Source organism: Staurois parvus, unplaced genomic scaffold (genome assembly GCF_062004578.1).
Source record: "Staurois parvus isolate SC_StPar_1 unplaced genomic scaffold, SC_StPar_1.0 ptg001840l, whole genome shotgun sequence".
Lineage (NCBI taxonomy): Eukaryota > Metazoa > Chordata > Amphibia > Anura > Ranidae > Staurois > Staurois parvus.
Window position 1 is genome coordinate 28,301 of NW_028319636.1, and position 27,580 is coordinate 55,880.

Consider the following 27,580-nt stretch of genomic DNA (forward strand, 5'->3'; position numbering starts at 1 on the left):
AACAATTTAGTTAACAAGATCCCCCTCCCCCTGCATTCCACGTGGGACATTGCGCATGGAGACCAAGAAAAGTGGCAGCTGTTAAAGCAACGGTCTCCTTGCTAGCTGCGTTGTCGGATGGCTTTGGAGGGAGGAGGGGTGCTCTGTGCAACCTCACAGCTAGAATAAACAGCGCTTGGGGCAATGTACTACAAGTACAAAAAACAGAACACATGAAGAAAATATCAGACAAGACTTTTTACCACTTGCCATCAGTGGCAATTTTTTAAATTTTTTCATACACGTAAAAAAAAAAAAAAAAAAAAAAACCAACATTTTTTTTCTACTATCTTCCATAGAACCCCCAAACATAATGGAGATATATATAAATATTTTGTTGTTGTTTTTAAATAAATATATATATTTTTAATTTATTTATTTTTTTCATTTTTTATTTATTTATTCCGAAAGCAGAGGCCCTAGAGAATAAAAAATGGTGGCTGTTGCATTTTTTTTGTATGCCACATGATATTTTCACATCCGTTTATCAAATGCAATTTATTTATTTAATTTTAAATGCTCTAAAGTTTAGAGAATATAACATTTTTGAATCTATTATAAAAAAATTACAAAATATAAAATACCCATTTTAGGTAGAATATAAAAGATGATGATGCGTTGATTAAATAGATACCAAACATGTCAAGACTCAAAATTGCATGTACCGGCGAAATGGTGACAAAAACTACAGTACCTAAAATCTTTCATAGGTGAGGCTTCAAAAACCTTGACAGATCATCAGTGTAGAGTTAGTTGGGATCGATGGCCCTAGAATCTCTGTTATGATTCTGAGATTTGTGGAGATACCACGTGTGGTGCAATCGCTGTGTACATATGTGGTTGCATTTGTGTGTATGCACAAAGAGGGGGGGGGGGGGCTGCGACAGGGGTGAGTTTACAGTGAATGCGGGGCCGGGGGAGAGCGGATATAGTGAATATAGTGAACGCGGGGTCCGGGGAGATCAGATATAGTGAATGTGGGGTCTGGGGAGAGCGGATATAGTGAACGCGTGGTCCGGGGAGAGGGGATATAGTGAACGCGGGGTCCGGGGAGAGGGGATACAGTGAACGCGGGGTCCGGGGAGAGGGGATACAGTGAACGCGGGGTCCGGGGAGAGCGGATACAGTGAACGCGGGGTCCGGGGAGAGCGGATACAGTGAACGCGGGGTCCGGGGAGAGCGAATATAGTGAACGCGGGGTCCGGGGAGAGCGGATATAGTGAACGCGGGGTCCGGAGAGATCGGATATAGTGAACGCGGGGTCCGGGGAGAGCGGATATAGTGAACGCGGGGTCCGGGGAGAGCGGATATAGTGAACGCGGGGTCCGGGGAGAGCGGATATAGTGAACGCGGGGTCCGGGGAGAGCGGATATAGTGAACGCGGGGTCCGGGGAGAGCGGATATAGTGAACGCGGGGTCCGGGGAGAGCGGATATAGTGAACGCGGGGTCCGGGGAGAGCGGATATAGTGAACGCGGGGTCCGGGGAGAGCGGATATAGTGAACGCGGGGTCCGGGGAGAGCGGATATAGTGAACGCGGGGTCCGGGGAGAGCGGATACAGTGAACGCGGGGTCCGGGGAGAGCGGATACAGTGAACGCGGGGTCCGGGGAGAGCGGATATAGTGAACGCGGGGTCCGGGGAGAGCGGATATAGTGAACGCGGGGTCCGGGGAGAGCGGATATAGTGAATGCGGGGTCCGGGGAGAGTGGATACAGTGAATGCGGGGTCCGGGGAGAGCGGATACAGTGAATGCGGGGTCCGGGGAGAGCGGATATAGTGAATGCGGGGTTTGGGGTTTAACAACTTTAATTAGCAGCTTCCCTAGCTGTAGCAGCCAAAACCGGAAGTGATAGAGTCATCATTGTTTATGGGTTCATTAGTTACAGAGCAGATCAGGGAATGAATGTTCCTCGACCTTCTCTGTAGCTTGTCATCCCGGCTGTTTACCAAAGTCCTGAGCTCCCTGGGGGAACAGGAGAGCCCAGGAACCTCTACAGGTGGGAGCAGCCGGCCCTTCTGACTACGGTAAAAGTGATTAGGTGGCTGTAGAGCCGGCCCAATCACTTTACTGAACAGCCAATCAGCAGCTGGGAAAAAACTGGTACCAAGTTGTCCACCAAATGTATAAAAAAAGTTCTGGAATGGTTTTAACCACTTGAATCCTGGAACATTTTTCTACATTTGGTGGACAGCAAGTGGTTAAAGCCCACAGAGCCAATGCAAATCAGTTTAGAGGGAGGATTTTTTTAGTTCCTTTTTGGGACATATCGCCATAAGATGTCCAGAGACTTTCATTGGTTTGTAAGCAGCCATGGTTCCATACACCACACTGATGGTGGCCAACTAGCCTGAGACGGCTGTATGCAGTTTGGAAGAAAAAGTCTCTCTGGAAGAAAAGTCTCTCTGGAAGAAAAGTCTCTCTGGAAGAAAAGTCTCTCTGGATGAAAAGTCTCTCTGGATGAAAAGTCTCTCTGGATGAAAAGTCTCTCTGGATGAAAAGTCTCTCTGGATGAAAAGTCTCTCTCATATTAGGATGTATCAGTCCTATTCTATCAGCGATTCTGGATGCCACAGGGAGAGAATGAATGTTCATGACTCGGCCCACTGTCCTAAAATGAAGAGTAAACCCCTATTGGATGTGTGATGGAAACAAGACATGGAGATACCTTCTGGATCAAGAAAAGTCTTCTGTGCTTCTCATTGGATTACTGGAGGTACTTTTGGTCCTTTAAGTCCATCTCACCACAACCTGTCTGGCTGGAATGTTTCCATCAGGCATGTCAATGCAAAGAGTGTACATTCCGAATATACAAGTTCTTTCATCACATTGTGGTTGTCCTTCTGGCTCCAAGGTTGAGTGATGCCAACGTCATTGTTTAGACTAGATCTGCGCTTAGATTAGATCTATGAGGCTCTTCCGTATAAATATTTGCAATTCTTTTAAACACTTGAGGTCCCGGAACCGATTCGCCTTGTGTTTAGTCTAAATTCCAGAGAAACTGTAGATCACAGCCAGACATCTTCTCCTGGAAAATCTTATCAAAGGCGTCACTTTGCTCCGGCGTCATATGTTGTCTCCAATCACCCACAATACCTACAGAAACAAGAGAGTGATATGAGGCAATCCTTAAATGACATCTAAAAAGATAAAAAAAAAAATTTTTTTTAGTAGTAGAAGAAGTATTTGTAGTAGTAGAAGTATGTGTAGTAGTATTTGAAGTATTTGTAGAAAATGTAGAGGAAGAAGAAGTAGTAGACATAAAAGAAGAAGTAGTGGAAGTAGAAAAAAAGAAGAGGAAGTAGAAGTAGTGGAAGTAAAAGAAGTAAAGGAAGTAGACATAAAAGTAGTATTTGAAGTTGAAGAAGAAGTAGTGAAAGTAAAAGAAGAAGTAGTGGAAGTAAAAGAAGTAGTGGAAGTAAAAGAAGAAGTAGTGGAAGCAGACATAGAAGTAGTGGAAGTAGAAAATGTACTGGAAGTAGTAAAAAAAGTAGAGGAAGTAGACATAGAAGAAGTAGATGTAGAAGAAGAAGAAGAAGAAGAAGTGGAAGTAGAAAATGTACTGGAAGTAGAAAAAGTAGTAGTAGACATAAATGAAGTAGCGGAAGTAGAAGTAGATGAAGTAGTGGAAGTAGATGTAGAAGAAGTAGAAGTAGATGAAATAGAAGTAGACGTAGAAGAAGTAGAAGTAGACGTAGAAGAAATAGAAGTAGACGTAGAAGTAGTGGAAGTAGACGTAGAAGAAGTAGTGGAAGTAGACGTAGAAGAAGTAGACGTAGAAGAAGTAGTGGAAGTAGACGTAGAAGAGGTAGTGGAAGTAGACGTAGAAGAAGTAGACGTAGACATAGAAGAAGACGTAGATGAAGTAGTGGAAGTAAAAGAAGTAGAAGTAGATGAAGTAAAAGAAGTAGTGGAAGTAGACGTAGTGGAGGGTAGACGTAGAAGAAGTAGAAGAAGTAGTGGAAGTAGACGTAGAAGAAGTAGTGGAAGTAGACGTAGAAGAAGTAGTGGAAGTAGACGTAGAAGAAGTAGTGGAAGTAGACATAGAAGAAGTAGACGTAGACATAGAAGAAGACGTAGATGAAGTAGTGGAAGTAAAAGAAGTAGAATTAGAAGAAGTAGTGGAAGTAGACGTAGAAGAAGTAGTGGAAGTAGACGTAGAAGAAGTAGAAGAAGTAGTGGAAGTAGTGGAAGTAGACGTAGAAGAAGTAGTGGAAGTAGACGTAGAAGAAGTAGAAGTAGACGTAGAAGAAGACGTAGATGAAGTAGTGGAAGTAGACGTAGAAGAAGTAGAAGAAGTAGTGACAGTAGACGTAGAAGAAGTAGTGGAAGTAGACGTAGAAGAAGTAGAAGTAGACGTAGAAGAAGACGTAGATGAAGTAGTGGAAGTAGAAGTAGAAGAAGTAGAAGTAGACGTAGATGAAGTAGTGGAAGTAGAAGTAGAAGAAGTAGAAGTAGACGTAGATGAAGTAGTGGAAGTGGACGTAGAAGAAGTAGAAGTAGACGTAGATGATGTATTAGTGGAAGTAGAAGTAGTAAAAGTAGTGTAGCTTTACTACAAATTGGCAGCAATGGGTCCTATGCTGAAGTTTCATCCCTCGGGTTCACATGAAGTTCAGTATATTAACCACCTCGGCTGCGCAGGATCACATAAACATACATGATTTTCATATCCAGGTAAGGGGCGCCCGCCCCGGTTGTGCTGTCATTTGTTACAGCACAAGCCGATCAGTGGGTCCTGGCCAATGATTTATGGAAGGAATCGGATCGGCTCAGCGAATGACAGAAGAGAGCTCTGTGTTGGTAAACAACATAGGGCGCTCTTCAGCAAGCAGCGATGTGCCATTTTTTTCCTCCCTGCACAAGCAGCGAGTAACACCCCGCAACATTGCTCAGTAAAAAGCAGCAAACATGGTAGGCAAACCGTTAATCCCTAGATTGCCCCTAAATGTTAACCCCTTCCCAGCCAGTGTCATTAATACAGTGTATATTATTAGCATTAACACTTTAATGACACCATTACATTTTATTTGACTTTTTTTCATATAATCTGTATCATTTACTGTACAATTTATACTCAATATACTTTTTAAAACCTCCGTACATGAAGTCACTTACCCTTCCTCATGAATTTGCTTTGATCGTGGTTGAGGATCTCCTTGGGGATGAGCATGTAGTTCACCATCATGTTCTGGCTCATCTCAGGGAATTGGCAATGGTGCTCCACCTTATCCACTTCTTCGGAGTACATGGGGCAGCCCAAAAACCTGCACACCTTCTTTATACTTCTTCTCAAATCCTAACAAAGGCAGAAGATGAGCTGAAAAACGCATTTCTTGTGCTCCTCAATGGCAATGCAAGTTTGTGATCCCCAACACACACAGAACACATATAACAGCCCCCCCGGGGCAAAGCACCAGAATCACCCCAATGTGGACTCTACAAACCCTTTCCCTTCACTCCCTCGCCACTCCATTTAGCTGGGAGCAGGACCAGCACTATTTTGCACCCTAGGCAATACCAGCTACAGGCACCCCCCAAAAAATAAAACTGACCCCCTATGGTGGTGGTTGTGTCAGGTGCCCGGGGTGAAGGAGAGGAGGTGGGAACACCAGACACATATCACCCGGGTCACCTTAGCTGGAGGCTGCGCTGCCGCCATACAAGTCCTCCAGTGACCGGCACAGTACCTCCACACTGCCTGGCATCCTAGCCAGCAGCGGACTGAGAACCCATGGGGCCCCCGGGCAATAGGGGATCATGGGGCCCCTGTGTCCTCACCCACTCTCAAACCACACCCATAAAAGCCTATGAAAGGTACTAGGGGCATCTCATGGGGCCCCCTACTGACCCTGGGCCCTCGAGCAGTGCCCGAGTGCCTGAATGGTCAGTCTGCCCCACATCCTAGCTCCATGACTGGAAGAGAAGTCTAGGCCTGGCACACCGGACCCAAACTCCTTCATGTTGGAAAGACAACACTACCAGTGCTGAACCCCTCACCATCCATGCTGTACGGCTCTCCGGGGAGAAGGGTAAATGCGGCCCGCCCACTACTGACATCAGCACCTGTGATTGGTCAGCCAGGCTTAACTATGGATGGCGGCAACGAGGAAGGCTATCATCTTCCTGTATATGTGGCAGTGGTGAGGTGAGAGGGTGTCAGTGTACATGTTCTTTCCTTCTCTGCCCTAGGCAGCAGTGTGCCCTAGGCGGCTGCCTTGTTTGCCTATCACAAGCACCAGCCATGGCTTGGAGGAGTAAAGAGAAAGCCCTGTGGCTAAGGACACCAGGCTGAAGACCTTCTGCCCATCCCCGTGTAACAGAACAGGGTCCTTAACAAGCCAATTGCCAAGCACCAGCCCTGTCACATGGGAGGAAGAGGAGCGGGTCACATGGTCCCCATACGCTGAAGTACTGGGTAGGAGACTTTGCCTCCAGTCTTCTGGTGGGAGCTCCAAGGAAGGGCAATTCTATGCTTGTGGTAGAACTGCTAATAAAATACCCCATTGCTTCGTTCTTCATGGGCCAAACTCTGTTTTAAAAGTGACCCTGCTGAAAATTACGTATTCCAGAAAGTTGTCCTGGCAAAGAAATTAAATACTCTCTGTATACACGCCTATCCTGCTGCCCGTGTTGCCGATTGTCACTCCTTTGAAGAGGAATCGTCTGCTAAAGTCTGTTCAAAAACTAACATCTTAGGGACCATCAATCTCCTGGTCCCATGCCGTTTTGTGGTTCCTCCTGTCTTCTGGTCCCACCATGTTCTCTGTGGTTCCTCCTGTCTTCTGGTCCCACCATGTTCTCTGTGGTTCCACCTGCCTTTTGGCCCCACGCTGTTCTGTGCTTCCTGAGAAACCGCAAAGAACAGCGTGGGACCAGAAGGCAGGAGGAACCGCAGAGAACAGCGTGCTACCAGAAGGCAGGAGGAACCGCAGAGAACACGGTGGGACCAGAAGGCAGGAGGAACCGCAGAGAACAGAGTGGGACCAGAAGGCAGGAGGAACCGCAGAGAACAGCGTGAGACCAGAAGGCAGCAGAAACCTCAGAAACAGCGTGAGACCAGAAGGTAGGAGGAACCGCAGAGAACAGAGTGGGACCAGAAGGCAGGAGGAACCGCAGAGAACAGTGTGCTACCAGAAGGCAGGAGGAACCGCAGAGAACAGCGTGGGACCAGGAAGGCAGGAGGAACCACAGAGAACAATGTGGGACCAGAAGGCAGGAGGAACCGCAGAGAACATGGTGGGACCAGAAGGCAGGAGGAACAGCAGAGAACAGAGTGGGACCAGAAGGCAGGAGGAACCGCAGAGAACAGAGTGGGATCAGAAGGCAGGAGGAACCACAAAGAACAGCGTGAGACCAGAAGGCAGCAGAAACCGCAGAAACAGCGTGAGACTAGAAGGTAGGAGGAACCGCAGAGAACAGCGTGCTACCAGAAGGCAGGAGGAACCGCAGAGAACAGCGTGGGACCAGAAGGCAGGAGGAACCGCAGAGAACAGAGTGGGACTAGAAGGCAGGAGGAACCGCAGAGAACAGCGTGGGACCAGAAGGCAGGAGGAACCGCAGAGAACAGCATGAAACCAGACAGCAGGAGGAACCACAGAGAGCTGCATGGGACCAGAAGGCAGAAGGAACAGCAGAGAACTGCATGGGACCAGAAGGCAGAAGGAACCACAGAGAACAATGCGGGACCAGAAGGCAGAAGGAACCACAGAGAACAATGCGGGACCAGAAGGCAAGAGAAACTACAATGTTCACTGTGGTTCCTCTTGCCTTCTGGTCCCACTATGTTTGCTGTGGTTCCTCTTGCCTTCTGGTCCCACTATGTTTGCTGTGGTTCCTCTTGCCTTCTGGTCCCACTATGTTTGCTGTGGTTCCTCTTGCCTTCTGGTCCCACTATGTTTGCTGTGGTTCCTCTTGCCTTCTGGTCCCACTAGGTTTGCTGTGGTTCCTCTTGCCTTCTGGACCCACTATGTTTGCTGTGGTTCCTCTTGCCTTCTGGACCCACGCAGTTCTCTGCAGGACATAGTAAAAATACTTGAACGTTTTTAGGAGGAACCACTAAGTGCAGCAAGGGACCAAGGGTTCAACAGAAGGGATAGTTTCTGCAGAATCCTTAAGCCGGAAGATCTCTCCAACAGAGCGGCAATCCATGGCATGGGCTGCAGGAGAAGGATTTGGGTCAATTTCCTCCCTTTCCTCAGGGCTGTTTGTTGTTTTGCCTCTGCATTGCACAAGCCAGTACTATACTACCACAGAGCCCGCCATCGCTGTTACCAACAGTCCTGAAGGAGGAGGCAATCCCTCCAAAACGCGTTCTCGATTTGTACAATTTCACATTTTCGATGACTGTATTCTCCCACCATGAGCTGCATTATTTCGGACACCGGGCGCTCATTCCTCCTCATTCAGGCATTCATTAATGGGACAGGAGAACTGGGATTACTTCCTACCAGGAGGAGATCACCAACCTTCTGCAAGTCTTCATAAGTGATGTAGAAGAAGTCCAGGTTGTCTCTTTGCCTGTACCAACCCTTCACATGATCAAACCAGGATCCGTAGTGCACTAAAGGAGGCAACAAACAACCGGCAAGTCATTTATAGCAGATCGGCAAACGTTATTTAAGAAAAAAAATAAAACCTGGAAAATAGAGAAAAGAGGGAAAGAAAGATGGTCTCATCAGTCTGCCGCTTCTCCTTCTCTGACCAGTCACAGGCCGGGGGAGGGACAAGACCTGTAAGTGATGCTGAACATCAGCAGATTAAAAACAGGTCTCCAGCCCTGCCAGACAGGACTGTGCTATGTGGCAGGGTTGTGTAAAACCCAGAACTGGATGGACATGAATGCAAATCCTTTGTCAGGTAACACAGTTCCTCTATAGGTCATTTATATCTAGCGGTTTGCAGGTTTAGGCTGGGTGCACACCCTTCTGCCGCTGCATGTTGTGGTGCAAGCGCATGTTATCACAACATAAGGCGATCTTTTTTGGGTGACACCCCAAACACATTAAGGTCCTGTTCACACATGAACTGCGTTTTACTGCACTGGAAAAATGCAGGTGACGGATAGGACACACAGAAAACAAATAGTTTTCTGTGTGTCTTGTTGACACTGCAACACAGCCTGGAGGTGTGGTGCAGTGAGCTGCAACAACATGAAGACACGTTATCGCAGTGCACAGGAAAGGATTGCTAGTCTGAGTACAGCAGCGCACTGCACCGTGCTGCTATACAGTGACATGAAGTGTTGCTTTGTGCACTTCAAATAAAGTTGAAGAAAAAAAAAAGAAAGAGAACTGCTTGATGAGCTGAAATGCGCACCACACCGCCCCCTATCGCCAGCTCAAATATTAATGTGAATTGTTCCATCCACTCGGCTACAAGATCCCCCCTCAACGTTCCGCCGACTGTAACACGCAAGCTCCGGAGTGGTCTGCACTCCTCCAACATCGGAGGCAAACAAATACGGATGGAGCCGCTCAACTTCCAAAAGTCTTGAGTAGGTTTATGAAGGTCACCCAATACTGGGAAAGACCACCGGCTTCCTTCACGCATTTCACTCCATCAGGAGCTTGGTTAGACTTCCGCCTGGCAGTACCGGGTTCGTCGGTTCAAATCCCAACCACGGCACCACCTGCCTGGAGTTTGCATGTTCTCCCTGTGCCTGCTTGGTTTTCCTCCGGGTACTCCCGTTTCCTCCCACACTCCAAAGATATACTGGGATGGTAATTGGCTTCGGTTTAAAATTGTCCCTAATATGTGTATGTATGAATGTGAGTTAGGGACCTTAGATTGTACGCTCCTCGGGGGAGGGGACTGATGGGAATGTACAATAATAAATATATATGTAAATAGGACTTGGGCTTGGAATTTAAAGTAATCAAATCAGGGCGGACTGACCATTCGAGCTCTCGGGCACTGCCCGAGGGCCTGGGGTCAGTAGGGGGCCCCATGAGATGCCCCTGGTACCTTTTTTAGGCTTTATTGGGTGTGGGCAAGGACACAGGGGCCCCATGATCCCCTATTGCCCGTGGGCCCCATGAGTTGTCAGTCCACCCCTGCATCAAATAGATAAAAGCAGCTTGCACATCAAGCAGGCCAAAACGTAAATAACAAACCAATTGCACGCTATGTATACATGCATCTCAATGGCATTGCAAAAAAGGTTCATATAAAAACGCATATAAGGTTCATATAAAACGCACAGAAGTGGCAGCAAAGTCCATATAGAATTCACATATGCAGGTAGAGGTTGGGGCATGAAGAAAAAATCCCAATCCAGAGAGAAGACCATCACCTTCCACCCAAAGAATGGGCCTCTTACCAGAAGGTTTGACCACCTGAAGGATCGGCCAAAATACGCAGTATAATATATCCGACTGATACAGCCCCGGGTCTTCAATACAGATCACTCCCGGTATCATCACAAATGCTTCTCCAAGTTATAGATGTTCTGAGTAGCAAACTCTAAGCAGGGAAGAGTCCTCTGTCCAACGTCCATGTATAGGCCTCAGCACCCCAACTGGGTACTCCAAAAAAGGTGGCCAAGTGTCCCTGAAGAAGGCTACATCTGGCAGCACGGCTTCCTGTTAGTTCAAACTACCACTGAATAACCCCCCCCCCACACACACACACACTTTCAGTACTTCAGTGAGACACAACTGACAATAGTTCATTGTTCCATCAAACGTTAGGCCAGCGCAGCACATGACCTCCTATGTACGTGGATAGAAGATCTGATAGACCATGGATAAAAGATACCATAGAAGGCCTGGAGATCCATCAGCTTGGAAGAAGATAAAAGCAGACAGAGGTGCCAGTGTACACAAATCTGGAGAATTTTACACAACTTCAAAGACATACCTTTACCCTCCAGGAACAGGTCCAAGAATTCAGAGAAGGTGTTATGATCTGGGAGGAACTTGGCCATCTTGTGGAAATAGTAGAAGGAAACCGCCACATCCTTTGGATTCCTGGCAAGGTAGATCACCTGAAAAAAACACAGAGGCTTCTCACTAAAAGGGCGGTTCTCATTTGCTTCCTATAGTTACATATATCATTAAAAAAGGTTTTATCTGATAAAAAATGCAAAACGAAAAAGTCTTTCTGCCAGAAGCGGATGACATCCTGTGCTCTCTGCCCCTGCTGACTGCAAGCATTATGTATAGAAGAACAGAGAAAGGGCGCACCGGCCTAGTGCCTTATAGTTATATACCATTTATTTATAAAAAGGAATAAAAGGTGAATATACTCAAACAAATGTGAAGGACATGCTCATAGCAGAATTTCAAGGGGAGATCCCTCTTAAATCAGGGCTCTGATGAAGAGGGGTCTCCCCTTGAAACGTGTAAGCAAACATCTGCAGACCCGTGTGTTCTCTTCCGGACCCGTGTGTTCTCTTCCGGACCCGTGTGTTCTCTTCCGGACCCGTGTGTTCTCTTCCGGACCCGTGTGTTCTCTTCCTGGCATACAAGAAGTGTGTGATCGGTGGCTCTGGTGGTCCTTTGTTTGGATATGGTTGATTAAGTCCTTCACATTGGTTTGTGGGAATATTCACCTGTTCTCCTTTGATAAATAAATTGTGTATAGAGGAATAGAGAAAGGGCGCACCAGCCTCGTGCATTCTCTATATATACCATCTATTTTATATAGACAGGCATAAGAGATTAACCCTTTCTCCCACAATCAGAGCTCTGATGCTTCCTATTCAGTTTCAAGGGGAGATCCCTCTTCATCAGAGCTCTGATGCTTCCTATATAGTTTCAAGGGGAGATCCCTCTTCATCAGAGCTCTGATGCTTCCTATTCAGTTTCAAGGGGAGATCCCTCTTCATCAGAGCTCTGATGCTTCCTATATAGTTTCAAGGGGAGACCCTCTTCATCAGAGCTCTGATGCTTCCTATTCAGTTTCAAGGGGAGATCCCTCTTCATCAGAGCTCTGATGCTTCCTATACAGTTTCAAGGGGAGATCCCTCTTCATCAGAGCTCTGATGCTTCCTATTCAGTTTCAAGGGGAGGCCCTCTTCATCAGAGCTCTGATGCTTCCTATTCAGTTTCAAGGGGAGATCCCTCTTAATCAGAATGCTGATGCTTCCTATTCAGTTTCAAGGGAAGATCCCTCTTAATCAGAGCTCTGATGCTTCCTTTTCAGTTTCAAGGGGAGGCCCTCTTCATCAGAGCTCTGATGCTTCCTATTCAGTTTCAAGGGGAGATCCCTCTTTATCAGAATGCTGATGCTTCCTATTCAGTTTCAAGGGGAGGCCCTCTTCATCAGAGCTCTGATGCTTCCTATTCAGTTTCAAGGGGAGATCCCTCTTAATCAGAGCTCTGATGCTTCCTATTCAGTTTCAAGGGGAGATCCCTCTTTATCAGAATGCTGATGCTTCCTATTCAGTTTCAAGGGAAGATCCCTCTTAATCAGAGCTCTGATGCTTCCTTTTCAGTTTCAAGGGGAGACCCTCTTCATCAGAGCTCTGATGCTTCCTATTCAGTTTCAAGGGGAGACCCTCTTCATCAGAACTTTGATGCTTCTTATATAGTTTCAAGGGGAGATCCCTCTTAATCAGAGCTCTGATGAAACGTGAAACGTGTAAGCAAACATCTGCAGACCCGTGTGTTCTCTTCCGGACCCGCGTCTTCTCTTCCTGGCATACAAGAAGTGTGTGATCGGTGGCTCTGGTGGTCCTTTGTTTGGATATGGTTGAGCAAGTCCTTCACATTGGTTTGTGGGAATATTCACCTGTTCTCCTTTGATAAATAGATGGTATATAAAGAGAATGCACTAGTCTGCTGCACCCTCTCTATACACAGTGTAAAGCCTGAAGGACAGTAAACTGGCTTTACTTAGAAGGTTTGGAGACCCCTGGACTACACACTCATTGGTTTATTTCTTAATAAAGATTTGATGGGAATGCACCAGGCCTTTGTGTTCTTTTGGTTTCGTTTGGTCTGTGCACCAGTTACCACGCCTGGAGGCTTCCCAGCTTATTAAAGAAACCTTTGTGCCAACAGGTCCCAGTTTGTCACTTTCGTATAGAGAAGGCAGCAAAGTGTTGTCATCGGAGAGGGACTCTTAGATCCTGAGAATCTGATTAGAGTTCTACAGATGTGACCAGGAAGACCAATGCATCATCTATGGTTGACTATGACTTACTTTAGCTTTGGAGTTCTGCAGTGCCGGTACCAGGATGTCACTAGGGAGATGTGTGGTGATGATTCTGGGGCCCTCTCCTTCCTTTAGGGTATCCTTGAAGTAAGTATGTTCCAGCCAAGGGGCCCGCTCCCAGTTGGGGACAGTCATAGCAATCTCTGTATCGCCTTGGCTGTAGATTAGCGTCAAGATCTCTTGCATCCATGTTGTGCCTAAAATATAGTACAAATTCTTAGGCAAGTTAAAAAAAAAAAAACTTTAGTAAAATCAGTCCTATGCCATTGTAATATGGCAGGAATAATAAAGTTAAAGGATATGTACCGCCATTTTCCAAATTTACCCGCAAACCCCTCCTCCGCTCTACAGCATGGGAAAAGAGAAGACCTACTGTAAAGAAAATGTTTGACCCTCGGTTCACACCTGTGTGGGTGGTGCCGCTGTGGGACCCGCACAAATACCTGCAGACGCACCACCCACACAGAGGAATGAGGGACCCGCAGGCGGGTACCATTAATTCTAATGGCACGCAGCCCGCACTGGAAATCACAACCGTATTGGGAACCTGCGGGCTGCGATTTCCCAAGTAGTGCAGGGAGTTATTCTCTGCGTGTCCCGGGGCACGGGAGTCCATTCCAATGAATGGGCTCTCGTGTCCGCACAAATCGTGGCCCGCACAAATGTGATCCAGGGGTTAAGTGGACAGGGGCGGACTGACAACTCATGGGGCCCCTGGGCAATAGGGGATCATGGGGCCCCTGTGTCCTTGCCCAAACTCAAAAAAGCCTATGAAAACGGTACCAGGGGCATCTCATGGGGCCCCTGGGCAATAGGGGATCATGGGGCCCCTGTGTCCTTGCCCAAACTCAAAAAAACCCTATGAAAACGGTACCAGGGGCATCTCATGGGGCCCCCTACTGACCCAGGGCCCTCAGGCAGTACCCGAGTTTCCAAATGGTCAGTCCACCCCTGTAAGTGGAACTAATCTCAGTCCCCTTAGCTCGCTGGCACCATCTACTTTGCCCAACCTTTTCTGGGTCTGGGGCCTCCGACCATCTTGATTGGCCGGGTCAGAATCACGCAACTCCACACATGTGCACCGGAGTTGATTTATTCCGATACCAAGGAATGCGGAAATAGAGACGTTGGTTTTATTTCAGAAGAATCACAGAATGTATCTGCTGGAATGCCAGGCCGGCCTGTTGGCAAAGCTTCATCAAGGCGTTTCCAACAAGTCTTTCCAGTACAAGAATTCAAATATCAAATACAATCTACAGTCACCTGAGGTCATAAACAAGAGAAGGCGTAGCCATGGTTGTTCAGTAGGTGTGGCACAGAGGACTTTACGAGGGTCTTGGGTACAACTGATGTTAATAGGGGGTAGGCTTCTCCCCAAAATCTACTGGTGATATAAGAGCTGAAACTCATGGATGAATGCTTATGACAAAGTGGTGCTGAGAGGTTTTTGGGGGCTCCGGCCCAACAATGAAGCTCGTGTTTTTTTTGTTTTAATAGGATGTTGAAGGGTTAGAGCAGGGCTTGTCAACCAGGGTTCCTTCAGAGGTTGTTGGGGTTCCATGAGCAATTCCTTCCTCTCAGGTGAGTTCCCACTGACACCATTGATCTTCTTAGCTATCTGTAAGGTGGCGGGTGGTTCTTCCCACTGACCCCCCCCAATGTAAGGGACATTCTTCCCACTGACCCCCAATGTAAGGGACATTCTTCCCACTGACCCCCCCCAAAGTGAGGAACATTCTTCCCACTGACCACTAATGTAAGGGACATTCTTCCCACTGACCCCCCAATGTAAGGGACATTCTTCCCACTGACCCCCCAATGTAAGGGACATTCTTCCCACTGACCTCCAATGTAAGGGACATTCTTCCCACTGACCCCCAATGTAAGGGACATTCTTCCCACTGACCTCCAATGTAAGGGACATTCTTCCCACTGACCCCCAATGTAAGGGACATTCTTCCCACTGACCCCCCAATGTAAGGGACATTCTTCCCACTGACCACCAATGTAAGGGACATTCTTCCCACTGACCCCCAATGTAGGGGACATTCTTCCCACTGACCCCCAATGTAAGGGACATTCTTCCCACTGACCCCCAATGTAAGGGACATTCTTCCCACTGACCACCAATGTAAGGGACATTCTTCCCACTGACCCCCAATGTAAGGGACATTCTTCCCACTGACCCCCAATGTAAGGGACATTCTTCCCACTGATCACCAATGTAAGGAGCATTCTTCCCACTGATCACCAATGTAAGGGACATTCTTCCCACTGATCCCCAATGTAAGGGACATTCTTCCCACTGATCCCCAATGTAAGGGACATTCTTCCCACTGACCCCCAATGTAAGGAGCATTCTTCCCACTGACCCCCAATGTAAGGGACATTCTTCCCACTGACCCCCCAATGTAAGGGACGTTCTTCCCACTGACCCCCAATGTAAGGGACATTCCTCCCACCGACCCCCAATGTAAGGGACATTCCTCCCACTGACCTCCAATGTAAGGGACATTCTTCCCACTATCCTTCACACTAATGTATCAGGAGCTGTAGATCGTTAGCAGGGGTTCCCTTTGCGTTGAAAAGGCTGGGTTAGACCCTCTGTCTAGTTTTTTTTATTACTCTCTGTTCACAGTGGTCATTAGTATAAATGGTAAATCTTCCTAATGTCACACTGGAAACAAAAGGAAATCCAGAATTTCAGAGCTGTCCCTGGAACAAGAGGTAATGGGAAATCTTCCAATGGGGCGTCTCTTCTGGGGACAACTGCCAAGTGGGAATTTCCCTCACTGCAGGAGATTCCTTTTAGCTTCCCATGGCGTGTCTGGAACAGAAATTGAAGGAAAATCCCCTAATTACGCCGAGACCGCAAGAAAATAACCTGGAAGGGGGTTTAACTCTGGATCCTAACTCTATCCAACACTAAAAAAAAAGGTTTTGGCTACACATACAGTTATCAGAAGAGTGTAATGTTTGGGGCCACACAGCCTGATGAAGGGATCCTGCGTGGCCCCGAAACGCTGCACCCTTCGGCCATGGTGTGATCACTTGGAATAAAGATTTCTGGATGTTACATATTGTGTTGGTGAATATGTACTGAACATTGACCAACCTGTCCGAGGTTCAAGCAATGACACTGAAGCTTCTGTCGAAACGATGTCACCGGAACCTCGGGTTACATAACTCAAAGCAGACATTTGCTTCTTCCTGCAAGTCTACCTGCCTGGCTCCCTCCCCCCCCCGAAGCATTGTGAAATGCCCCCCTTCCCTTTAATTTGTGGTTTGCTTTTTTTTTTGGTCCAACCTCACCCCCACCTTGCCATTTTCACCCACGTGACAAGGACATGTCCTACTACCACAGCCTCCTGGGATATCAACGTCATTGCAGAAGGTGTCCAGTAGGCGGAGCTGGCATGGGGAGCCCAGAAGCAGCAGCAGGATCATGATGACAAAGCTGGACCAAGATGGTGGCGCAGGACGCAGGACCCCCCCCCCCCCCTTTCTTTATATTGCACTTCTCAGTAGACATGTGCACACCGGAAATGTTCGTTTCAGATGCACCCCTTCATTGAAGAATTTTGCTTTGGCATATTTGTTATGTTTAATCAATTCATTTTCAGAATTCGTTTCGTATCTTCAACATTCATTTTGTATATTCGCTGGTTCTGTTGGATTCGAAAAATTGCCGGTTTTGTTTTTTATATCATTTTATATATCCTGGTAGTTTACCCTGTGTTGCCAGGCTACAGGAGCCACCTTTGTCAGGGCTGGGCTCCTGCTACTTAACGAGCAGCTCTTTTCTTCCAGTGTTCCGAAGCTGCTCAGCTGTCAATTACCAGCCATTCGTTGTCTCCACAGCGACTCACCTGGATACCACTACCTGCCTCATTAGTCCCGCCCACAGACAGCCCTTTTTGTCATTTTAGCAGGTTAGCTCATTTCCTCCCTGTGTGGTCTATGATATCCAGTGTGTACAACTCGGTCTGGCTCTTCCGATTCCTGTTCCTGATTTTTGGCTCCTGACTATGCTGACTTCAAGGTTCCTGACCCTGGCTCGTCTGATAACCTGCTCTGGTTTCATGACCCTGGCTCGTCTGATAACCTGCTCTGGCTTCCTGACCCTGGCTCGTCTGATAACCTGCTCTGGCATCCTGACCCTGGCTCGTCTGATAACCTGCTCTGGCATCCTGACCCTGGCTCGTCTGATAACCTGCTCTGGCATCCAGACCCTGGCTCGTCTGATAACCTGCTCTGGTTTCCTGACCCTGGCTCGTCTGATAACCTGCTCTGGTTTCCTGACCCTGGCTCGTCTGATAACCTGCTCTGGCATCCTGACCCTGGCTCGTCTGATAACCTGCTCTGGCATCCTGACCCTGGCTCGTCTGATAACCTGCTCTGGCATCCAGACCCTGGCTCGTCTGATAACCTGCTCTGGCATCCAGACCCTGGCTCGTCTGATAATCTGCTCTGGCATCCAGACCCTGGCTCGTCTGATAACCTGCTCTGGCATCCAGACCCTGGCTCGTCTGATAACCTGCTCTGGCATCCAGACCCTGGCTCGTCTGATAACCTGCTCTGGCATCCAGACCCTGGCTCGTCTGATAACCTGCTCTGGCATCCAGACCCTGGCTCGTCTGATAACCTGCTCTGGCATCCAGACCCTGGCTCGTCTGATAACCTGCTCTGGCATCCAGACCCTGGCTCGTCTGATAACCTGCTCTGGTTTCCTGACCCTGGCTCTTCTGATAACCTGCTCTGGCATCCAGACCCTGGCTCGTCTGATAACCTGCTCTGGTTTCCTGACCCTGGCTCTTCTGATAACCTGCTCTGGCATCCAGACCCTGGCTCGTCTGATAACCTGCTCTGGTTTCCTGACCCTGGCTTGTCTGATAACCTGCTCTGGTTTCCTGACCCTGGCTCGTCTGATAACCTGCTCTGGCATCCAGACCCCAGCTTCTGTTTTGACTAGGTTCCTGATCTAGGGTATATCTGCCATTTTATTAAAGGTGTGATTTTAACGGCACTTTGTCTCCACCCGATTCATGGTTCCTGACAATCCTGGAATTCCATGGCGCCATTTTTTTTTCTTTTAATTTCCAATGGTTTCTTCTACTCTGATATGTTTACTATATTCTGAAATGGTACTGAAAATACTTAGTCTGACGCCAAGGCCAATGGGGAAACATTTATTTGTGCAACACACAGTACACAGGATGGAAAAGCTGTAATAAACCCTTTACTGAGTCGCACATTATTTTGTAATTGTTTCCATGTTCTTAGTAAACAAGCGGACCAGTGACTTCTCCCCCTAATCTCTACACTAAAGGGGGTCCTGAATAAGGGGCAATTCAAAAATAGTGGTCCAACAGTATCTAGCAAACCCTCCCCCACCGGCCAGTGCATTGGGGCCAAATCCAGTGTCAAACATGGACCCCATAAACCTGGGTGTAAGAGTCTGAAGGGTCTCCCAAGAGACAACATTGTTCCTTTAAATAGGTTGAAAAACGCTGCCCGACTGCAACCTTTGTACCCCCAGTCACGGCACCCCATAGAATTACGCACAGTCCTGGGGCACAGCAGTCTGAGGGCTTGTTCACACCAGGAGGGTCATCTGAGTGTGCGCACTTTTGTGGGCTCCCACGGCGCATTTTTAATGAGCTTCTCTATGCATGCGAAATACGCAGAAAAGGTGCCGGTGTGATTTTTAAAATTGCGCAGCACCAAGACACAGGAAACCACAGTACCGTGCGTTTCAGCAGGCGAAGGTCCGTGCATTGTCTAGATGCGTTGGGGGTGTTACGACTTAATGAAACCCAAGCGTGTCTGCAAATGGCGGCCCAGTTTTGGTGCGTCATGGGAAAAACCACGTGTTACTGCACTACACCCGGCATAGGTGCTCCCACAGACCAGACAGAGGTGCTCCCACAGACCCGACAGAGGTGCTCCCACAGACCAGACAGAGGTGCTCCCACAGACCAGACAGAGGTGCTCCCACAGACCAGACAGAGGTGCTCCCACAGACCAGACAGTGGTGCTCCCACAGACCAGACAGAGGTGCTCCCACAGACCAGACAGAGGTGCTCCCACAGACCAGACAGTGGAGCTCCCACAGACCAGACAGAGGAGCTCCCACAGACCAGACAGAGGAGCTCCCACAGACCAGACAGAGGTGCTCCCACAGACCAGAACGAGGTGCTCCCACAGACCAGACAGAGGTGCTCCCACAGACCAGACAGTGGTGCTCCCACAGACCAGACAGTGGTGCTCCCACAGACCAGACAGAGGTGCTCCCACAGACCAGACAGAGGTGCTCCCACAGACCAGACAGAGGTGCTCCCACAGACCAGACAGTGGTGCTCCCACAGACCAGACAGAGGAGCTCCCACAGACCAGACAGTGGAGCTCCCACAGACCAGACAGTGGAGCACCCACAGACCAGACAGAGGTGCTAACACAGACCAGACAGAGGTGCTCCCACAGACCTGAAGATGTCAGTGACTCTGACACGACACACAGATAACAGTTTCCTATGCGACATGTTCACACAGAACTCGGTTTCTCTGCATTCCATAACAGTGAGATTTGAATGCAACATGTTTGCATAATAAATACATAGAAATGCATGTGAACGCATCAAACCCGCTGCAGCGTACCTCTCACTCACAACAGGTCAGAGGAAACATGCCTTTGGAAAAGAGAAAAAAAAAAAAAAGAAGAAGCGCTTAAAGGCACCTGTAAACACGCACAACCATGCAAAAAAAAAATGCACAGAAACGCATCACAGAGCAGACTGCAGGAGCGCTTTATGTGCATTGTAGTGTGAATGGCTCTTAATGCAGCTAGAAAAGCAGATCTTTTAGCAATGCATGATGGGAGTTGTAGTTCCACAAGACTTGCACAGATGAGAAGGAGGGTGCAGCCTCACCTGACTTGGGATAGGTGACAATCACCACATCGCCCTCCCTGAACTGGAAGTCCTGGGCGTACTGGAGGGACTCCGGGGTGTGCAGATGTCCTGGAAGCGGGATGCCAGCGAAGAGCTCGGTGACAGACATCCTGTCCATGCCAAGGAGGTGCTTTGTGTGCGCAAAGCCGTGTGATGGAGCCTCCAGCAATCAGGAGAGGAGGAAGCTGTGTAGGCTGATGGGAAGTGACCAGGCAGCCGCGGCTTCCTCTTCAGCAGTGCGATCGTCTGTGGAGGAAACAAACAGAGAATGAACAAGAGGCTGCACAGTGCAAAGACAACATCAAGGAGAACCGGCCTGTGTGCCCAGCATGGCCAAGTGTACAGTATGAGGATACACAGAGCAGAGGTCTGATCACTGGAATAGGGGGGGGCGCTTCTGAGGTCCGGGGTCCAGGGATCCATCGCTCTCCAGAAATGCTGGTCCCTTTAAATGTCCCAGAACTGACCATGGATCAGAGGAGAGAAGGCAGAGCGGACCATAGAAGAGGGACAGCAGAAGATGACCAAGAGGTCCACCAAGTCCACATCCTTTATATTTACTTATGTTTTTAAACATTTTCATAAAAATTATATTTTATTATTTTTTTTTATATATAATTTTACACACAAACACATATATATTATTGTTTTTATTATTATTATAATATATATTTTAGAATTTATATATTTCTAAAAAAAATCTAATACAAGAAATATATATATATATATATATATATATATATATATACAGTCATGGCCGAAATTGTTGGCACCCTTGATATTTCTCCAGGAAATCATGTATTTCTCACGAAACGTATTGCATTAACACATGTTTTGCTATACACATGTTTATTCCCTTTGTGTGTATTGGGACAAAACAAAAAAAGGGAGGAAAGAAAGCAAATTCGACATAATGTCACACAAACCTCCAAAAATGGGCTGGACAAAAGTATTGGCACCCTTTCACAACTGCGGATAAATAAGAATGTTACAAGCATGTGATGCTCCTGTAAACTCACCTGGGGCAAGTAACAGGTGTGGGCAATATAGAAATCACACCTGAAAGCAGATAAAAAGGAGAGACGTTCACTTAACCTTTGCATTGTGTGTCTGTCTGTGCCACACTAAGCATGGACAACAGAAAGAGGAGACGAGAACTGTCTGAGGACCTGAGAACCAAAATTGTGGCAAAATATCAACAATCTCAAGGTTACAAGTCCATCTCCAGAGAACTAGATTTGCCTTTGTCCACAGTGCGCAACATTATCAAGAAGTTTGCAACCCATGGCACTGTAGCTAATCTCCCTGGTCGTGGACGGATGAGGAAAATTGATGAAAGATTGCAACGCAGAATAGTCCGGATGGTGGATAAGCAGCCCCAAACATGTTCCAAAGACATTCAAGCTGTCCTGCAGGCTCAGGGAGCATCAGTGTCAGCGCGAACTATCCGTCGACATTTAAATGAAATGAAACGCTATGGCAGGAGACCCAGGAGGACCCCACTGCTGACACAGAGACATAAAAAAGCAAGACTACAGTTTGCCAAAATGTACTTGAGTAAGCCAAAAGCCTTCTGGGAAAACGTCTTGTGGACAGATGAGACCAAGATAGAGCTTTTCGGTAAAGCACATCATTCTACTGTTTACCGAAAACGGAATGAGGCCTACAAAGAACAAAACACAGTACCTACGGTAAAATATGGTGGAGGTTCAATGATGTTTTGGGGTTGTTTTGCTGCCTCTGGCACTGGGTGCCTTGACTGTGTGCAAGGCATCATGAAATCTGAGGATTACCAAAGGATTTTGGGTCGCACTGTAGGGCCCAGTGTCAGAAAGCTGGGTTTGCGTCCAAGATCCTGGGTCTTCCAGCAGGACAATGACCCCAAACATACGTCAAAAAGCACTCAGAAATGGATGGCAAAGAAGCGCTGGAGAGTTCTGAAGTGGCCAGCAATGAGCCCAGATCTAAATCCCATTGAACACCTGTGGAGAGATCTTAAAATTGCTGTTGGGAAAAGGTGTCCTTCCAATAAGAGAGACCTGGAGCTGTTTGCAAAGGAAGAGTGGTCCAAAATTCCGGGTGAGAGGTGTCAGAAGCTTATTGATGGTTATAGGAAGCGACTGATTTCAGTTATGTTTTCCAAAGGGTGTGCAACCAAATATTAAGTTAAGGGTGCCAATACTTTTGTCCAGCCCATTTTTGGGGTTTTGTGTGACATTATGTCATATTTGCTTTTCTGCCTCTGTTTTATATTTGTTCCAATACATACAAAGGGAATAAACATGTGTATAGCAAAACATGTGTTAATGCAATACCTTTTTTGTGTGAAATACTTGATTTTCAGGAAAAATATCAAGGGTGCCAACAATTTCGGCCATGACTGTATATATATATATATATATATATATATGGTTTTTTTTTAAGTAAACAAAAAAAATTATATTATATTATTTATATTATTATTATATTATGCTTTCAGAGCCATATAAAGAAAAATTCCAGACGCCCCCAACAGCAGCCATTTCTTCAGCCTGAGCCGGTGTGCATGAGCCCTATATTTTCAGGGATTACAACAAATTTTGGCCTCGTTCACATCTATGTGTGTTACAATTGATGCATTTCTCTGCCACATTTTGCATTTTTCAAACACACGTTTTCTTAGGTGTTTTGCGTTTGCGGATTTTTTTACAAGTGGATATATAAAAAGCTGGAAAGCCCTGAAAGGAAAGAAATGATTTTTTTTTTTTTTTTTAAGTATAACAAATTATTACAATTGACTGTTCGGGATCGGTTCTTCTCTTTTTCATACTAGCTGTATATCCTTAGATTGTAGGAATAATCTCCCCCTCCCCCCCTTGTCCTAAAAGTGATCTATTGGCACAGATCCCCCCAATCCTCAGGTATGACCTCAGTTTCCCAGCCCCCTAATATAAGCAGACCTCTATCCGCTCCCCCTGGAGTTTTCCGTTAGTAATGAGGTCTTATTTTTATAGCAGGCGGAGGGGGGGGGGGGGGGAAGGGGTGACAGCATTCCTCCAGATCTGACTGCAGGACGTATAATGTGGGACCCCAGATCCTTGGAGATAGAATGCAATCCCGTATATTGGTCAGACAACAGAATCGAGGAATCCTTTCAGGAACACAAATCACATCATTAAAGTAAAGTAAACCTTTAAAAAGAAAGCTTGGGAGTAGGGGCGGACTGACAACTCATGGGGCCCCCGCAGGGGCGGACTGACAACTCATGGGGCCCCCGCAGGGGCGGACTGACAACTCATGGGGCCCCCGCAGGGGCGGACTGACAACTCATGGGGCCCCCGCAGGGGCGGACTGACAACTCATGGGGCCCCCGGGCAATAGGGGATCATGGGGCCCCTGTGTCCTTGCCCAAACTCAAAAAAGCCTATGAAAAAGGTACCAGGGGCATCTCATGGGGCCCCCTACTGACCCCGGGCCCTCAGGCAGTGCCCGATTTTCCAAATTATCAGTCCGCCCCTGCTTGGGAGTGACCATTTGCTGACCTTCTGTGGATAATTCCGTTTTTTCCGGATAGGATAAGAACTTTGATAGAACTGGGGCCATAATGGCACTGGGGGTGTGATGGGACTAGGGATGTGAAAGGAATAGAATCATGATGGGACTGGGACTTTGATGGAATTGGGGGTTATAATGGCACTGGGGGTATGATGGGACTGGGGCTGTACTAGGAGTAGGACTTGGACTGAACTAAGGTTGTGATGGAGCTGGGGCTGTAAATGGAGTAAAAAGGATTAGAACTTTGATGGGACTGGGGCTCTAATGGCACTGGGGGTGTGATGGGACTGGGGCTCTGATGGCACTGGGGGTGTGATGGGACTGGGACTTTGATGGAACTGGGGCTCTAATGGCTTTGGGGGTGTGATGGGACTGGGACTTTGATGGAACTGGGGCTCTTAATGGCACTGGGTGTGTGATGGGACTGGGACTTTGATGGAACTGGGGGTGTGATGGGACTGGGGCTCTGATGGAACTGGGGGTGTGATGGGACTGGGGCTCTGATGGAACTGGGGGTGTGATGGGACTGGGGCTCTGATGGAACTGGGGGTGTGATGGGACTGGGACTTTGATGGGTATGGGGCTATAATGGTAATGGGGTTGTGGTAGCAATAGGACTGGGACTGACCTAGGGTTGTGGTGGCATTTGAGCTAGAATAGGACTGGGGCTCTGATTGGACGAGGTCTGTGGAGGGAGTAGACTTACCGCCTGTTGGGTATTGAACCAATCAGTGCTGCTTTTCTATCTGCCGGCCAGTTCTTCGCTATGTAAGAGCCAACAGCGAACACCCTGGACAGCAAACGACATTTCATTGAGGGACCTGAACATCACCCTCAGCCCAGTCCCACCCTATGTCAGGAGCAGGAGCTGCTTCTGTGTGAATGAAGCCTGCAAACAGCGGTGGGAAGCTTTATTCATCAAATGTATTGTAGCGATATTGTTACTCTGTATTTTATTTAGTCATTCTATTAGCCCCTTGAGGGTCAGGGACTGATGTGAATGTACAATATATATGTAAAGAGCTGCGTAAACTGACGGCGCTATATAAGTACCTGAAATAAATAAATAAATCAGGACAGCGCAGGACGTGTCGCTCACAAACCCTTAACAACATCCCCCCCTTTTTGTTGCAGTTTCCAGTTTGGGCTGCAAACACTGAATGTCCTCTCCTGCAGTGAAGAGCCGCGTGGTCGCGTCTGATCGCAGTGTGATCGCAGTGTGGTCGCAGTTGGTGACAGACGGAGTTGAGTTCCCCTCTAAGTGTGAACACGTCGCACCCCTTGTAGCGCCTCACAGGTCAAATATAAACTACAAAAGCTATTTGAAGTACAGAAGGAGAAGTCAGCGAAGCCCCCGAGGAGCCGGGGATTTTTTCCAGTACACGTTTTTGTTAAAGAAGAATAAAAAAAATAATAAAATAAATTTAAAAAATGAAACGGAGGTGCTGGAGGGGATCACCATCCACTAACCTCCTGGGGCCCCATTTATGTATTCAGAGGTGTACCCCATGTTCACACTATTGGGGGGGCGTGCGACCTGCATTTGCTCAGGCACAGCAAACCCATTCATTTGAATGCGCGCTATGCCTGCATTTCCCGCAAAAACAAAAAAAACATCCACAGGGAAGCCGCACGGTCTTGTTGACATGGGGGGTGGCATTCAGAATGGCAGCCCCCCCGCGTGTCCCTGTAAGAGCAGCAGAATCTGGCTGGGGGTGGTTGTGGGAACAGCTGCAATTCCTGCACCCGGACTGCGGGCAAGTGGGAGCAAAACATTTATTATATTGCAGCTTATCAAATCTTAGAGGTCGCGCATTCGTTTTCTTTTTTAGGCTCTCTTTATTGTCACCTGGTGATCTAGCCAGAAAGTCTGTTTTTCAAAAATAACAAGCTGTCTTACGGATGTAGCAGTTAAAGGACTGAGACAAACCATTTAAAACACTGACAGGGTGCTTAGAATGATCAGATTTGATTGATTTATGTAAAAACTTTATCCCAAAAGGGCAAAAAAACTGTTTGCTGGAACTGATTACAAAGTGCTGTCTGGAGCTAGACTTTATTGTGTTAGTGTATCTAAATCTGCTAGTCCATCTAACATCCCCCCCCCTTCATATTGACAATGCTGCTGTCCAAAAGGTGTCCCTGTGCTCCTTCCTCCAGAGTGGCGGTGCTGCAATACAGAGGGTTTGTCTGGGGCTTGGCTTCAATTTGTTAGTGTATCTAAATCTGCTAGTCTAACAAATTGAAGCCAAGCCCCAGACAAACCCTCTGTATTACAGCACCGCCACTCTGGCGGAAGGAGCACAGGGGACACCTTTTGGACAGCAGCATTGTCAATATGAAGGGAGGGGGGTGTTAGTGTATCTAAATCTGCTAGTCTATCTAACAAATTGAAGCCAAGCCCCAGACAAACTCTCTGTATTAGAGCACCCCCACTCTGGAGGAAGGAGCACAGGGGACACCTTTGAATAGCAGTATTGCCAATCTGAAGGGGGGGGGGTTAAAAATGGACTAGCAGATTTAGATACACTAACACCCCCCTCTATCTAAATCTGCTAGTTCATCTAACACTCCCCTCCCTTCAGATTGGCAATGCTGCTATCCAATGGTGTCCCCCTGTGCTCCTTCCTCCAAAGTGGGGGGTGCTCTAATACAGAGGGTTTGTCTGGGGCTTGGCTTCAATTTGTTAGATGGATTAGTAGATTTAGATACACTAACAAATTGCAGCCAAGCTCCAGACAAACCCTCTGTATTAGAGCACCGCCACTCTGGAGGAAGGAGCAATTTGTTAGTGTATCTAAATCTGCTAGTCTAACAAATTGAAGCCAAGCCCCAGACAAACCCTCTGTATTAGAGCACCCCCACTCTGGAGGAAGGAGCACAGGGGACACCTTTTGGACAGCAGCATTATCAATATGAAGGAAGGGGGTGTTAGTGTATCTAAATCTGCTAGTCCATCTAACAAATTGAAGCCAAGCCCCAGACAAACCCTCTGTATTAGAGCACCCCCACTCTGGAGGAAGGAGAACAGGGGACACCATTGGATAGCAGCATTGCCAATCTGAAGGGAGGTGGGGTGTTAGATGGACTAGCAGATTTAGATACACTAACACGCCCCCTCCCTTTGAATTGGCAATGCTGCTATCCAAAGGTGTCCCCTGTTCTCCTTCCTCCAGAGTGGGGTTGCTCTAATACAGAGGGTTTGGCTTCAATTTGTTAGATGGACTAGCAGATATAGATACACTAATACATTGCAGCCAATTTCCAGACAAACCCTCTGTATTCCAGCACCCCCACTCTGGAGGAAGGAGCACAGGGGACACCTTCTAGACAATAGCATTGTCATTCTGAAGGGAGGGGGGTGTTAGATGGACTAGCAGATTTAGATACACTAACACTCTCCTCCCTTTAGACTGACAATGCTGCTGTCCAAAAGGTGCCCCCTGTGCTCCTTCCTCCAGAGTGGGGGCGCTCTAATATAGAGTGTTTTTTACTGGACAGATCACCAGAAGGAGGAAAAAGAAAAGGAATGCAGCCGCCACATCCAATGATTGGTAAGCTGCGATATGGAAACGTTTTTTGGGTTCTGTACGCCTTTGACGTGCCGTGTTCGCGGTCATCACGCTGCAACGCTCACAGCGCCCCCTACAGATGGAGGCAGAGAAGGGACGTCAGAGGTGAATGGTGTACAGAGAGAAGGTTGGAGATCTTTATAAAAACACAAGAAGAGAATTGAGATCCAGAATGGGGGAAGCGGCAGATTGTCTACAGCAGCGAACGTTCCACAGATCTCTGTACAGATTGGCTCAGAAAATGAAAGGAATGAAAAGTCTCACCCTCTGCAGTTCCCGCAGCCAGGACAGCAGCGATCGTTTCTGCTCACAGCCCAGGAATTCGC

The 27,580-nt window shown here is 47.5% G+C and overlaps 1 protein-coding gene across 1 annotated transcript; it reads right to left on the minus strand.

Annotated features, from left to right (window-relative positions):
• Positions 1–522: 522 nt before the first annotated feature.
• Positions 523–27,580, minus strand: LOC149434089 (sulfotransferase 2B1-like). Its single transcript, XM_089664107.1, has 7 exons — positions 27,519–27,580; positions 20,128–20,394; positions 13,188–13,396; positions 10,899–11,025; positions 8,507–8,601; positions 5,157–5,337; positions 523–3,134 (listed from the first exon to the last, which is right to left on the minus strand). The coding sequence occupies exons 2-7, from the start codon at positions 20,264–20,266 to the stop codon at positions 3,019–3,021; spliced, it is 867 nt and encodes a 288-aa protein (XP_089520233.1). The 5' UTR covers positions 20,267–20,394; positions 27,519–27,580; the 3' UTR covers positions 523–3,018.